Source organism: Salmo salar, chromosome 09, assembly GCF_965601325.2.
Source record: "Salmo salar chromosome 09, fSalSal1, whole genome shotgun sequence".
In the NCBI taxonomy this organism is placed as follows: Eukaryota; Metazoa; Chordata; class Actinopteri; order Salmoniformes; family Salmonidae; genus Salmo; species Salmo salar.
The window spans coordinates 163,266,139-163,278,563 of NC_138299.1; the positions used below are offsets into that span (position 1 = coordinate 163,266,139).

The 12,425-nt window shown below is 46.1% G+C and overlaps 1 protein-coding gene across 4 annotated transcripts in view; it reads right to left on the reverse strand.

Moving 5' to 3' along the window:
* The window catches only part of LOC106613399 (nectin 1b), a 569,428-nt gene that overhangs the window by 380,035 nt on the left and 176,968 nt on the right, over positions 1 to 12,425 (reverse strand). For all 4 annotated transcript variants that reach the window (XM_045724940.2, XM_045724942.2, XM_045724944.2 and 1 more), the window contains exon 2: positions 5,688 to 6,059. In XM_045724940.2, coding sequence (XP_045580896.1) covers positions 5,688 to 6,059 — 372 coding nt within the window. The remainder of the gene's footprint in view (positions 1 to 5,687; positions 6,060 to 12,425) is intronic.

Below are 12,425 nucleotides of genomic sequence, written 5' to 3' on the forward strand. Positions count from 1 at the left end.
CTCTCTGTAGTCTCTCTCTCTCTCTCTCTCTGTAGTCTCTCTCTCTCTCTCTCTGTAGTCTCTCTCTCTCTCTCTCTCTCTCTCTGTAGTCTCTCTCTCTCTCTCTGTAGTCTCTCTCTCTCTCTCTCTCTCTCTGTAGTCTCTCTCTCTCTCTCTGTAGTCTCTCTCTCTCTCTCTGTAGTCTCTCTCTCTCTGTAGTCTCTCTCTCTCTCTGTGTAGAGTATCTCTCTCTGTCTCTCTCTGTAGTCTCTCTGTCTCTCGCTTTCTCTCTGTAGTCTATATCTCTCTCTCTGTAGTCTCCCTCTTTATGTAGAGTCTCTCTCTCTCTGTAGTCTCTCTCGCTTTCTCTCTCTCTCTCTCTCTCTGTAGTCTCTCTCTCGCTCTCTCTCTCTGTAGAGTCTCTCTCTGTAGAGTCTCTCTCTCTCTCTGTAGTCTCTCTCTCTCTCTCTGTAGTCTCTCTCGCTCTCTCTCTCTGTAGAGTCTCTCTCTCTGTAGAGTCGATCTCTGTCTCTCTCTCTGTAGAGTCGATCTCTGTCTCTCTCTCTGTAGAGTCGATCTCTGTCTCTCTCTCTGTAGAGTCGATCTCTGTCTCTCTCTCTGTAGAGTCGATCTCTGTCTCTCTCTCTCTCTCTGTAGAGTCGATCTCTGTCTCTCTCTCTCTCTCTCACTGCTTCTCACTCTGTCCCAAACAATGGGATTACTCCATCTTCAGAAAGGCATCCGGGGCAGAAACATGCATACTAAATGGATTTATTGATTTCTCTTTCAGCTTCTTGTATATTTATTTATTTCTACATTCTCTGGTTGCATGAAAGCAATATGTCTGTGTTCCTTCTGGGGTAATCTATATGGATAGAATATATCACATCTCCAACGCCTTCACAGAAACACAGCCTGGCTGGTTACAGCCCTGAGTGACCTGACATGGGTTTCCAAGGTTACAGCCCTGAGTGACCTGACATGGGTTTCCAAGGTTACAGCCCTGAGTGACCTGACATGGGTTTCCAAGGTTACAGCCCTGAGTGACCTGACATGGGTTTCCAAGGTTACAGCCCTGAGTGACCTTATGAACGAGCACTACACCACCCACGGTAGAAGGGTCTTTCTTTTGTCAGTAAAGGGCTTTCTTATCATCTCTCTTTTCAAATTACAGCCATTATCTCATATTTCCATTATCTCACATTGCTGTAACATTTACTTATGACTAGAATGTCCAGTCATATTGTGTTGTGACAAGCAAGTCCTTACCAAAGACAATGAGGTTTATTATTATGTTAGCAAGTCCTTACCAAAGACAATGAGGTTTATAATATGTTAGCAAGTCCTTACCAAAGACAATGAGGTTTATTATTATGTTAGCAAGTCCTTACCAAAGACAATGAGGTTTATTATTATGTTAGCAAGTCCTTACCAAAGACAATGAGGTTTATTATTATGTTAGCAAGTCCTTACCAAAGACAATGAGGTTTATTATTATGTTAGCAAGTCCTTACCAAAGACAATGAGGTTTATATTATGTTAGCAAGTCCTTACCAAAGACAATGAGGTTTATTATTATGTTAGCAAGTCCTTACCAAAGACAATGAGGTTTATATTATGTTAGCAAGTCTTACCAAAGACAATGAGGTTTATTATTATGTTAGCAAGTCCTTACCAAAGACAATGAGGTTTATATTATGTTAGCAAGTCTTACCAAAGACAATGAGGTTTATATTATGTTAGCTAGTCCTTACCAAAGACAATGAGGTTTATTATTATGTTAGCTAGTCCTTACCAAAGGCAATGAGGTTTATATTATGTTAGCAAGTCCTTACCAAAGACAATGAGGTTTATATTATGTTAGCTAGTCCTTACCAAAGACAATGAGGTTTATATTATGTTAGCTAGTCCTTACCAAAGACAATGAGGTTTATATTATGTTAGCTAGTCCTTACCAAAGACAATGAGGTTTATATTCCCTGTAGCTCCAAAGACAATGAGGTTTATTATTATGTTAGCTAGTCCTTACCAAAGACAATGAGGTTTATATTATGTTAGCTAGTCCTTACCAAAGACAATGAGGTTTATATTATGTTAGCTAGTCCTTACCAAAGACAATGAGGTTTATATTATGTTAGCTAGTCCTTACCAAAGACAATGAGGTTTATATTATGTTAGCTAGTCCTTACCAAAGACAATGAGGTTTATATTCCCTGTAGCTCCAAAGACAATGAGGTTTATTATTATGTTAGCTAGTCCTTACCAAAGACAATGAGGTTTATATTATGTTAGCTAGTCCTTACCAAAGACAATGAGGTTTATATTATGTTAGCTAGTCCTTACCAAAGACAATGAGGTTTATATTATGTTAGCTAGTCCTTACCAAAGGCAATGAGGTTTATATTATGTTAGCTAGTCCTTACCAAAGGCAATGAGGTTTATATTATCTTAGCTAGTCCTTACCAAAGGCAATGAGGTTCCCACGGGGGGCCAGCACAGGAAAAAAAAATATGAAATGTATGCATTCACTACTGTAAGTCACTCTGGATAAGAGCGTCTGCTAAATGACTAAAATGTAAATGTAAAATATTATGTTATCTAGTCCTTACCAAAGACAATGAGGTTTATATTATGTTAGCTAGTCCTTACCAAAGACAATGAGGTTTATTTTATGTTAACTAGTCCTTACCAAACACAGTGAGGTTTATATATATATATATATATATATATATATATATATATATATATATTTTTTTTTTTATGCCTTCCTCACCATCTTAAATAAGCATGCCCCATTCAAGAAATGTAGAACCAGGAACAGATATAGCTCTTGGTTCTCTCCAGACCTGACTGCCCTTAACCAACACAAAAACATCCTGTGGCGTTCTGCATTAGCATCAAACAGCCCCCGTGATATGCAACTTTTCAGGGAAGTTAGAAACCAATACACACAGGCAGTTAGAAAAGCCAAGGCTAGCTTTTTCAAGCAGAAATTTGCTTCCCACAACACAAACTCCAAAAAGTTCTGGGACACTGTAAAGTCCATGGAGAATAAGAGCACCTCCTCCCAGCTGCCCACTGCTCTGAGGCTAGGAAACTCTGTCACCTCCGATAAATCCACGATAATTGAGAATTTCAATAAGCATTTCTCTACGGCTGGCCATGCTTTCCACCTGGCCACCCCTACCCCGGTCAACTGCTCGGCACCCTCCACAGCAACCCGCCAAAGCCCCCACCATTTCTCCTTCACCCAAATCCAGTCAGCTGATGTTCTGAAAGAGCTGCAAAATCTGGACCCCTACAAATCAGCCGGGCTAGACAATCTGGACCCTTTCTTTCTAAAATGATCTGCCGAAATTGTTGCAACCCCTATTACTAGCCTGTTCAACCTCTCCTTCGTATCGTCTGAGATTCCTAAAGATTGGAAAGCGGCCACGGTCATCCCCCTCTTCAAAGGGGGAGACACTCTAGACCCAAACTGCTACAACCTATATCCATCCTGCCCTGCCTTTCTAAAGTCCTCAAAAGCCAAGTGAACAAACAGATCACCGACCATTTCAAATCCCAACATACCTTTTCCGCTGTGCAATCTGGTTTCAGAGCTGGTCATGGGTGCACCTCAGCCACGCTCAAGGTCCTAAACGATATCGTAACCGCCATTGATAAGAAACAATACTGTGCAGCCGTATTCATTGACCTGGCCAAGGCTTTCGACTCTGTCAATCACCACATCCTCATCGGCAGACTCAACAGCCTTGGTTTCTCAAATGACTGCCTCGCCTGGTACACCAACTACTTCTCTGATAGAGTTCAGTGTGTCAAATCGGAGGGCATGTTGTCCAGACCTCTGGCAGTCTCTATGGGGGTGCCACAGGAATCAAATCTTGGGCCGACTATTTTCTTTGTATAGATCAATGATGTCGCTCTTGCTGCTGGTGAGTCTCTGATCCACCTCTACGCAGACGACACCATTCTGTATACTTCTGGCCCTTCTTTGGACACTGTGTTAACAACCCACTAGACGCGCTTCAATGCCATACAACTCTCCTTCCGTGGCCTCCAACTGCTCTTAAATACAAGTAAAACTAAATGCATGCTCTTCAACCGATCGCTGCCCGCACCTGCCAGCCCGTCCAGCATCACTACTCTGGACGGTTCTGACCTAGAATAATGTGGACAACTACAAATACCTGGGTGTCTGGTTAGACAGTAAACTCTCCTTCCAGACTCACATCAATCATCTCCAATCCAAAGTTAAATCGAGAATTGGCTTCCTATTTCGCAACAAAGCATCCTTCACTCATGCTGCCAAACATATCCTCGTAAAACTGACCATCCTACCGATCCTCGACTTCGGCGATGTCATTTACAAAATAGCCTCCAACACTCTACTCAGCAAACTGGATGCAGTCTATCACAGTGCCATCTGTTTTGTTACCAAAGCGCCTTATACCGCCCACCACTGTGACCTGTATGCTCTAGTCGGCTGGTCCTCGCTTCATACTCGTCGCCAAACCCACTGGCTACAGGTCATCTACAAGACCCTGCTAGGTAAAGTCCCCCCTTATCTCAGCTCGCTGGTCACCATAGCAGCACCCACCTGTAGCACGCGCTCCAGCAGGTATATCTCACTGGTCACCCCCAAAGCCAATTCCTCCTTCGGCCACCTCTCCTTCCAGTTCTCCGCTGCCAATGACTGGAACGAACTACAAGAATCTCGGAAACTGGAAACACTTATCTCCATCACTAGCTTTAAGCACCAGCTGTCAGAGCAGCTCACAGATCACTGCACCTGTACATAGCCCATCTATAATTTAGCCCAAACAACTACCTCTTCCCCTACTGTATTTATTTATTTTGCTCCTTTGCACCCCAGTATTTCTATTTCTACTTTGCACTTTCTTCCACTGCAAATCTACCATTCCAATGTTTTACTTGCTATATTGTATGTACCTCGCCATCATGACCTTTTTCTTTGCCTTTACCTCCCTTATCTCACCTCATTTGCTCACATTGTATATAGACTTGTTTTTCTACTGTATTATTGACTGTATGTTTGTTTTACTCCATGTGTAACTCTGTGTTGTTGTATGTTGTCAAACTGCTTTGCTTTATCTTGGCCAGGTCGCAGTTGTAAATGAGAACTTGTTGTCGTCAACTTGTCTACCTGGTTAAATAAAGGTGAAATAAAAAAAATAAAAAAATATATTGTGTTAGACGGTGAGGTTTATATTGTTTTATCTAGTTCTTACCAAACACAGTGAGGTTTATCTTGTGTTAGACAGTGAGGTTTATATTGTGTTATCTAGTCCTTACCAAACACAGTGAGGTTTATATTGTGTTATCTAGTCCTTACCAAACACAGTGAGGTTTAGCTTGTTTTATCTAGTCCTTACCAAACACAGTGAGGTTTATCTTGTGTTAGACAGTGAGGTTTATATTGTGTTATCTAGTCCTTACCAAACACAGTGAGGTTTATATTGTGTTATCTAGTCCTTACCAAACACAGTGAGGTTTATCTTGTTTTATCTAGTCCTTACCAAACACGGTGAGGTTTATCTTGTGTTAGACAGTGAGGTTTATCTTGTGTTAGACAGTGAGGTTTATATTGTGTTATCTAGTCCTTACCAAACACAGTGAGGTTTATATTGTGTTATCTAGTCCTTACCAAACACAGTGAGGTTTATCTTGTTTTATCTAGTCCTTACCAAACACGGTGAGGTTGACCATGTTCTCTCGGTTCCCAGCAGGGAAGGTGGTGTACTCGCAGATGTATGCAGCCTCATCAGACAGCCTCAGGTTGGAGAACATGATGGTGGTGTCCTCCAGAGATGGGGTGCGGTGGCGGACCGCCGCCTGCTTGAAGGTCACCCTCTCCTTGAAGGGCGGGAGCACGGAGACACCCAGCGACGGGTTGGCGATGGCCACGTTCTGTTTGGTGCCGTTCAGGAACTTCTGCCATGTCACCTGAGAGATCTTGACCGGGGGGTTGGAGTTAACGAAGATACAACGCAGCTCCACCTGGGAGCCCACGAAGCCTGACTTAATGGAGTCCATCTGGACACTCTGTCCATCTCCAGCTGAGAGGAGGAGGACAGGAGAGAGGGAGGGAGAGAGAGAGGGGGAGGAGGACAGGAGAGAGGGAGGAGGAGGGGAGGGGTAAGGGAGGAGAGAGGTGGAAGAGAGAGGGAGAGGAGAGGAGAGGAGAGGAGGAGAGAGAGTGAGAAACAAAAATATAGAAATAATCACAATCTACCGGGAAGCCCGGGCCCAAGCAAAGCATTGCAAATCAACACAAGGAACAAGCACTACAAGTCAACAAGTCAATTCCAGCCTACTAGGAAGTGAATACAAGCACCATCCATCCACACACACACACACACACACACACACACACACACACACACACACACACACACACACACACACACACACACACACACACACACACACACACACACACACACACACACACACACACACACACACACACACACACACACACACACACACACACACACACACACACTTACACTGAGGTCAGTAGAATACCAGGCAGGTAGCAGGCATTGGAGTATTTTTTTATTTTTTTACAATTTAACAATCATCAGCAAAATCTGACACAGATAATGAATGGTCCGTTCTTCCTTCCACCTACACAAAACAGCAGGCTACATAGGAGCACAACATTCAAAACCCCTCCCTCCCTAACACATGAACACCCCACCTCTCTCTCCCCTCTACCGGTATTAGCATCAAAGATTAACAACAACAAAAATGAAACAGAATGACCTTCACATCCAATACAACTGGAAGTCAGGTAGAGTAAGTCCTCTTAATGGAGTAGTGTTTTTGATGAGATGGGAGGAGAGGGAGGGAACCATTGCATCACTAATGAAGGAAAATAAAGGTCAGGGAGAATGAGAAGGGAGTAGGGAGTAGGGAGAAGGGAGAAGGGAGTAGGGAGTAGGGAGTAGGGAGAAGGGAGTAGGGAGTAGGGAGAAGGGAGTAGGGAGTAGGGAGAAGGGAGTAGGGAGTAGGGAGTAGGGAGTAGGGAGAAGGGAGTAGGGAGAAGGGAGTAGGGAGTAGGGAGAAGGGAGTAGGGAGTAGGGAGAAGGGAGTAGGGAGAAGGGAGTAGGGAGAAGGGAGTAGGGAGTAGGGAGTAGGGAGAAGGGAGTAGGGAGAAGGGAGTAGGGAGAAGGGAGTAGGGAGTAGGGAGTAGGGAGAAGGGAGAAGGGAGTAGGGAGTAGGGAGTAGGGAGTAGGGAGTAGGGAGAAGGGAGTAGGGAGTAGGGAGTAGGGAGTAGGGAGTAGGGAGTAGGGAGAAGGGAGTAGGGAGAAGGGAGTAGGGAGAAGGGAGTAGGGAGAAGGGAGTAGGGAGTAGGGAGTAGGGAGAAGGGAGTAGGGAGAAGGGAGTAGGGAGTAGGGAGTAGGGAGAAGGGAGTAGGGAGTAGGGAGAAGGGAGTAGGGAGTAGGGAGTAGGGAGTAGGGAGTAGGGAGAAGGGAGTAGGGAGTAGGGAGTAGGGAGTAGGGAGTAGGGAGTAGGGAGTAGGGAGAAGGGAGTAGGGAGTAGGGAGTAGGGAGTAGGGAGTAGGGAGTAGGGAGTAGGGAGAAGGGAGTAGGGAGTAGGGAGTAGGGAGTAGGGAGTAGGGAGTAGGGAGTAGGGAGTAGGGAGAAGGGAGAAGGGAGTAGGGAGTAGGGAGTAGGGAGTAGGGAGTAGGGAGAAGGAGCAGCCAAATCCTAGACTTTGTTACCCCTCTCTCCTCTCTTCACCCCCTCTCTCCTCTCTTCACCCCTCCTCTCTTCACCCCCTCTCTCCTCTCTTCACCCCTCCTCTCTTCATCCCCTCTCTCCTCTCTTCACCCCCTCTCTCCTCTCTTCACCCCTCCTCTCTCCTCTCTTCACCCCTCCTCTCTTCACCCCTCCTCTCTTCACCCCTCCTCGCTTCACCCCCTCTCTCCTCTCTTCACCCCCTCTCTCCTCTCTTCACCCCTCCTCTCTTCACCCCTCCTCTCTTCACCCCCTCTCTCCTCTCTCCACCCCTCCTCTCTTCACCCCTCCTCTCTTCACCCCTCCTCTCTTCACCCCCTCTCTCCTCTCTTCACCCCTCCTCTCTTCACCCCCTCTCTCCTCTCTTCACCCCTCCTCTCTTCACCCCCTCTCTCCTCTCTTCACCCCTCCTCGCTTCACCCCCTCTCTCCTCTCTTCACCCCTCCTCTCTTCACCCCTCCTCGCTTCACCCCCTCTCTCCTCTCTTCACCCCTCCTCTCTTCACCCCCTCTCTCCTCTCTTCACCCCTCCTCTCTTCACCCCCTCTCTCCTCTCTTCACCCCTCCTCTCTTCACCCCCTCTCTCCTCTCTTCACCCCTCCTCGCTTCACCCCCTCTCTCCTCTCTTCACCCCTCCTCGCTTCACCCCCTCTCTCCTCTCTTCACCCCTCCTCTCTTCACCCCCTCTCTCCTCTCTTCACCCCTCCTCGCTTCACCCCTCTCTCCTCTCTTCACCCCTCCTCTCTTCACCCCTCCTCGCTTCACCCCCTCTCTCCTCTCTTCACCCCTCCTCTCTTCACCCCCTCTCTCCTCTCTTCACTCCCCTCTCTCCTCTCTTCACCCCCCTCTCTCCTCTCTTCACCCCTCCTCTCTTCACCCCCTCTCTCCTCTCTTCACCCCTCCTCGCTTCACCCCCTCTCCTCCTCTCTTCCACCCCTCCTCGCTTCACCCCCTCTCTCCTCTCTTCACTCCCTCTCTCCTCTCTTCACCCCCTCCTCGCTTCACCCCTCCTCTCTTCACCCCCTCTCTCCTCTCTTCACCCCTCCTCTCTTCACCCCCTCTCTCCTCTCTTCACCCCTCCTCTCTTCACCCCCTCTCTCCTCTCTTCACCCCTCCTCTCTTCACCCCCTCTCTCCTCTCTTCACCCCTCTCTCCTCTCTTCACCCCCTCTCTCTCTCTTCCCCCTCTCTCCTCTCTTCACCCCCTCTCTCCTCTCTTCACCCCCTCTCTCCTCTCTTCACCCCCTCTCTCCTCTCTTCACCCCTCCACTCTTCACCCCCTCTCTCCTCTCTCCACCCCTCCTCTCTTCATCCCCTCTCTCCTCTCTTCACCCCTCCTCTCTTCATCCCCTCTCTCCTCTCTTCACCCCTCCTCTCGTCACCCCCTCTCTCCTCTCTTCACTCCCTCTCTCCTCTCTTCACCCCTCCACTCTTCACCCCCTCTCTCCTCTCTCCACCCCTCCTCTCTTCATCCCCTCTCTCCTCTCTTCACCCCTCCTCTCGTCACCCCCTCTCTCCTCTCTTCACTCCCTCTCTCCTCTCTTCACCCCTCCTCTCTTCACCCCCTCTCTCCTCTCTTCACCCCCTCTCCTTTTCTCTCCTCATCCACTCTTCTTCTCTTCTCTCCTCTCCTCTGCTCTCCCCACCCGTTTTCTCTGCTCCCTCCATCCCTTCCACCCATCCACCCCCCATCAAGCCTGTTCTGACTTTAATGAGTTTCAGTCACAAATAGTTCAATGGCTGCCAGGAGCATCTAGTTCTGTGTAGAGAGCACTCTACTACACAACGTGAGTGTTCAAATTAGCCACATTAAAAAGCAAGCAATTAGTAACTGGAAAGGGCCCTCTCCTCTTTTCTCGCCCCTCCTTCATGGCTGCCTGTGAGCGGTTCCGAGGCGAATAAGGTCCATAAGGAAACTAGAGCCTCTCTGTCTGGCTTGGTTTTAACCTACCAGGATGGCTCTGAGCCTCTCACCGAACAGATACATGGCCGTCCCCCGTCCCTCTCTCTCTCTCTCCTCTCTCTCTCTCTCCCTCTCTGTCTGTCTCTCTCTCTCTCTCTCTCTCTGTAGTGTGAATGTGGTCTCTCTCTCTCTCTGTCTGTCTATGTGTCTCTCCATAGCTCTCTCAGATCCTCTCCTCCTGAATATATCCTCTCCTCCTGACTCCTCCTGAATATATCCTCTCCTCCTGTATATATCCTCTCCTCCTGAATATATCCTCTCCTCCTGTATATATCCTCTCCTCCTGTATATATCCTCTCCTGCTGACTCCTCCTGAATATATCCTCTCCTCCTGTATATATCCTCTCCTCCAGTATATATCCTCTCCTCCTGACTCCTCCTGTATATATCCTCTCCTCCTGTATATATCCTCTCCTCCTGAATATAACCTCTCCTCCTGTATATATCCTCTCCTCCTGTATATATCCTCTCCTCCTGTATATAACCTCTCCTCCTGTATATATCCTCTCCTCCTGAATATATCCTCTCCTCCTGAATATATCCTCTCCTCCTTTATATATCCTCTCCTCCTGTATATAACCTCTCCTCCTGGATCTATCTCTTAACATACCGATTACCCCTAGCCTCAGTGCTGTGATACATTGTTAAGGAGTTACAGAGACTGTGTGTGATGCCTGAATGTGTGTGTGTGTGTGTGTGTGTGTGTGTGTGTGTGTGTGTGTGTGTGTGTGTGTGTGTGTGTGTGTGTGTGTGTGTGTGTGTGTGTGTGTGTGTGTGTGTGTGTGTGTGTGTGTGTGTGTGTGTGTGTGTGTGCATGTGTAGGTAAGTGATTGTGTGTGTGTGTGTTTGTGTTGTCCGTGCAGGTGTGTGTATGTGTTTTATTATATTTACAACCCACCAGAGCAAACCCGCAGGAGGAAAAAAAAACTCAGCTGAATTTCCACTTGTTAATAAAATCAGACTCATAAAACTGCAGTACTCAGGGTGAAACCTGGCACACTCACCCAGCCGGATGGGCAGCCCCAATGGAGAGAGAGACAGAGAGACAGAGAGAGAGACAGAGAGAGAGAGAGAGAGAGAGAGAGAGAGAGAGAGAGAGAGAGAGACAGAGAGAGAGAGAGAGAGAGAGAGAGAGAGAGAGAGTGAGCGAGAGAGAGATAGAGAGAGACAGAGAGAGACAGAGAGAGAGAGAGAGAGAGAGAGAGAGAGAGAGAGAGATGCAGAGGTAGTTGCAGAGGGAGGAAGAGGAGAGAGGAATGAGAGGATATGTGTGTCCTGATGGTGACTACACTCAGCTCCAACAGCCTTGAAGCTGAAGGACACAGCAGTCACAACACAGAGAGACAGTCAAGCGCTTGGTTCAGACCTTGGAATCGTGGCCTTGAGCATTCAACAATATAGATTTAAGGAAAGAAAAACACCTTTCAGATTGCAGAACAGAATTGCCGCACAGCGCTCTTAAACATCCACATACAGTAGCCGTGTAATGTTCATGTATTGGGAGCTAGATACAGTCTAGATACTGTCTAGATACAGTCTAGATACAGTCTAGATACAGTCTAGATACTGTCTAGATACAGTCTAGATACAGTATAGATACAGTCTAGATACAGTATAGATACAGTCTAGATACAGTATAGATACAGTCTAGATACTGTCTAGATACTGTCTAGATAATGTCTAGATACTGTCTAGATACAGTATAGATACTGTCTAGATACAGTCTAGATAATGTCTAGATACTGTCTAGATACTGTCTAGATAATGTCTAGATACTGTCTAGATACAGTCTAGATAATGTCTAGATACTGTCTAGATACAGTCTAGATACTGTCTAGATACTGTCTAGATAATGTCTAGATACAGTATAGATACAGTCTAGATAATGTCTAGATACAGTCTAGATACTGTCTAGATACTGTCTAGATACTGTCTAGATACAGTCTAGATACAGTCTAGATACAGTCTAGATACTGTCTAGATACTGTCTAGATACTGTCTAGATAATGTCTAGATACAGTATAGATACTGTCTAGATACTGTCTAGATACTGTCTAGATACAGTATAGATACTGTCTAGATACTGTCTAGATACAGTCTAGATACAGTCTAGATACTGTCTAGATACTGTCTAGATACTGTCTAGATAATGTCTAGATACTGTCTAGATACAGTCTAGATAATGTCTAGATACTGTCTAGATACAGTCTAGATACAGTCTAGGATACAGTCTAGATACCGTCTAGATACTGTCTAGATACAGTCTAGATACTGTCTAGATACTGTCTAGATAATGTCTAGATACTGTCTAGATACAGTATAGATACTGTCTAGATACTGTCTAGATACTGTCTAGATACTGTCTAGATACAGTCTAGATACAGTCTAGATACTGTCTAGATACTGTCTAGATACTGTCTAGATAATGTCTAGATACAGTCTAGATACAGTCTAGATAATGTCTAGATACTGTCTAGATACTGTCTAGATACAGTCTAGATACAGTCTAGATACAGTCTAGATACTGTCTAGATACTGTCTAGATACAGTATAGATACTGTCTAGATACAGTCTAGATACCCCCTGTATATAGCCTCATTACTAACCTGTACCCCTGTATATAGTCTCATTACTATCCTGTACCCCCTGTTTATAGTCTAATTACTAACCTGTACCCCCTGTATATAGTCTAAATTACTAACCTGTACCCCTGTAT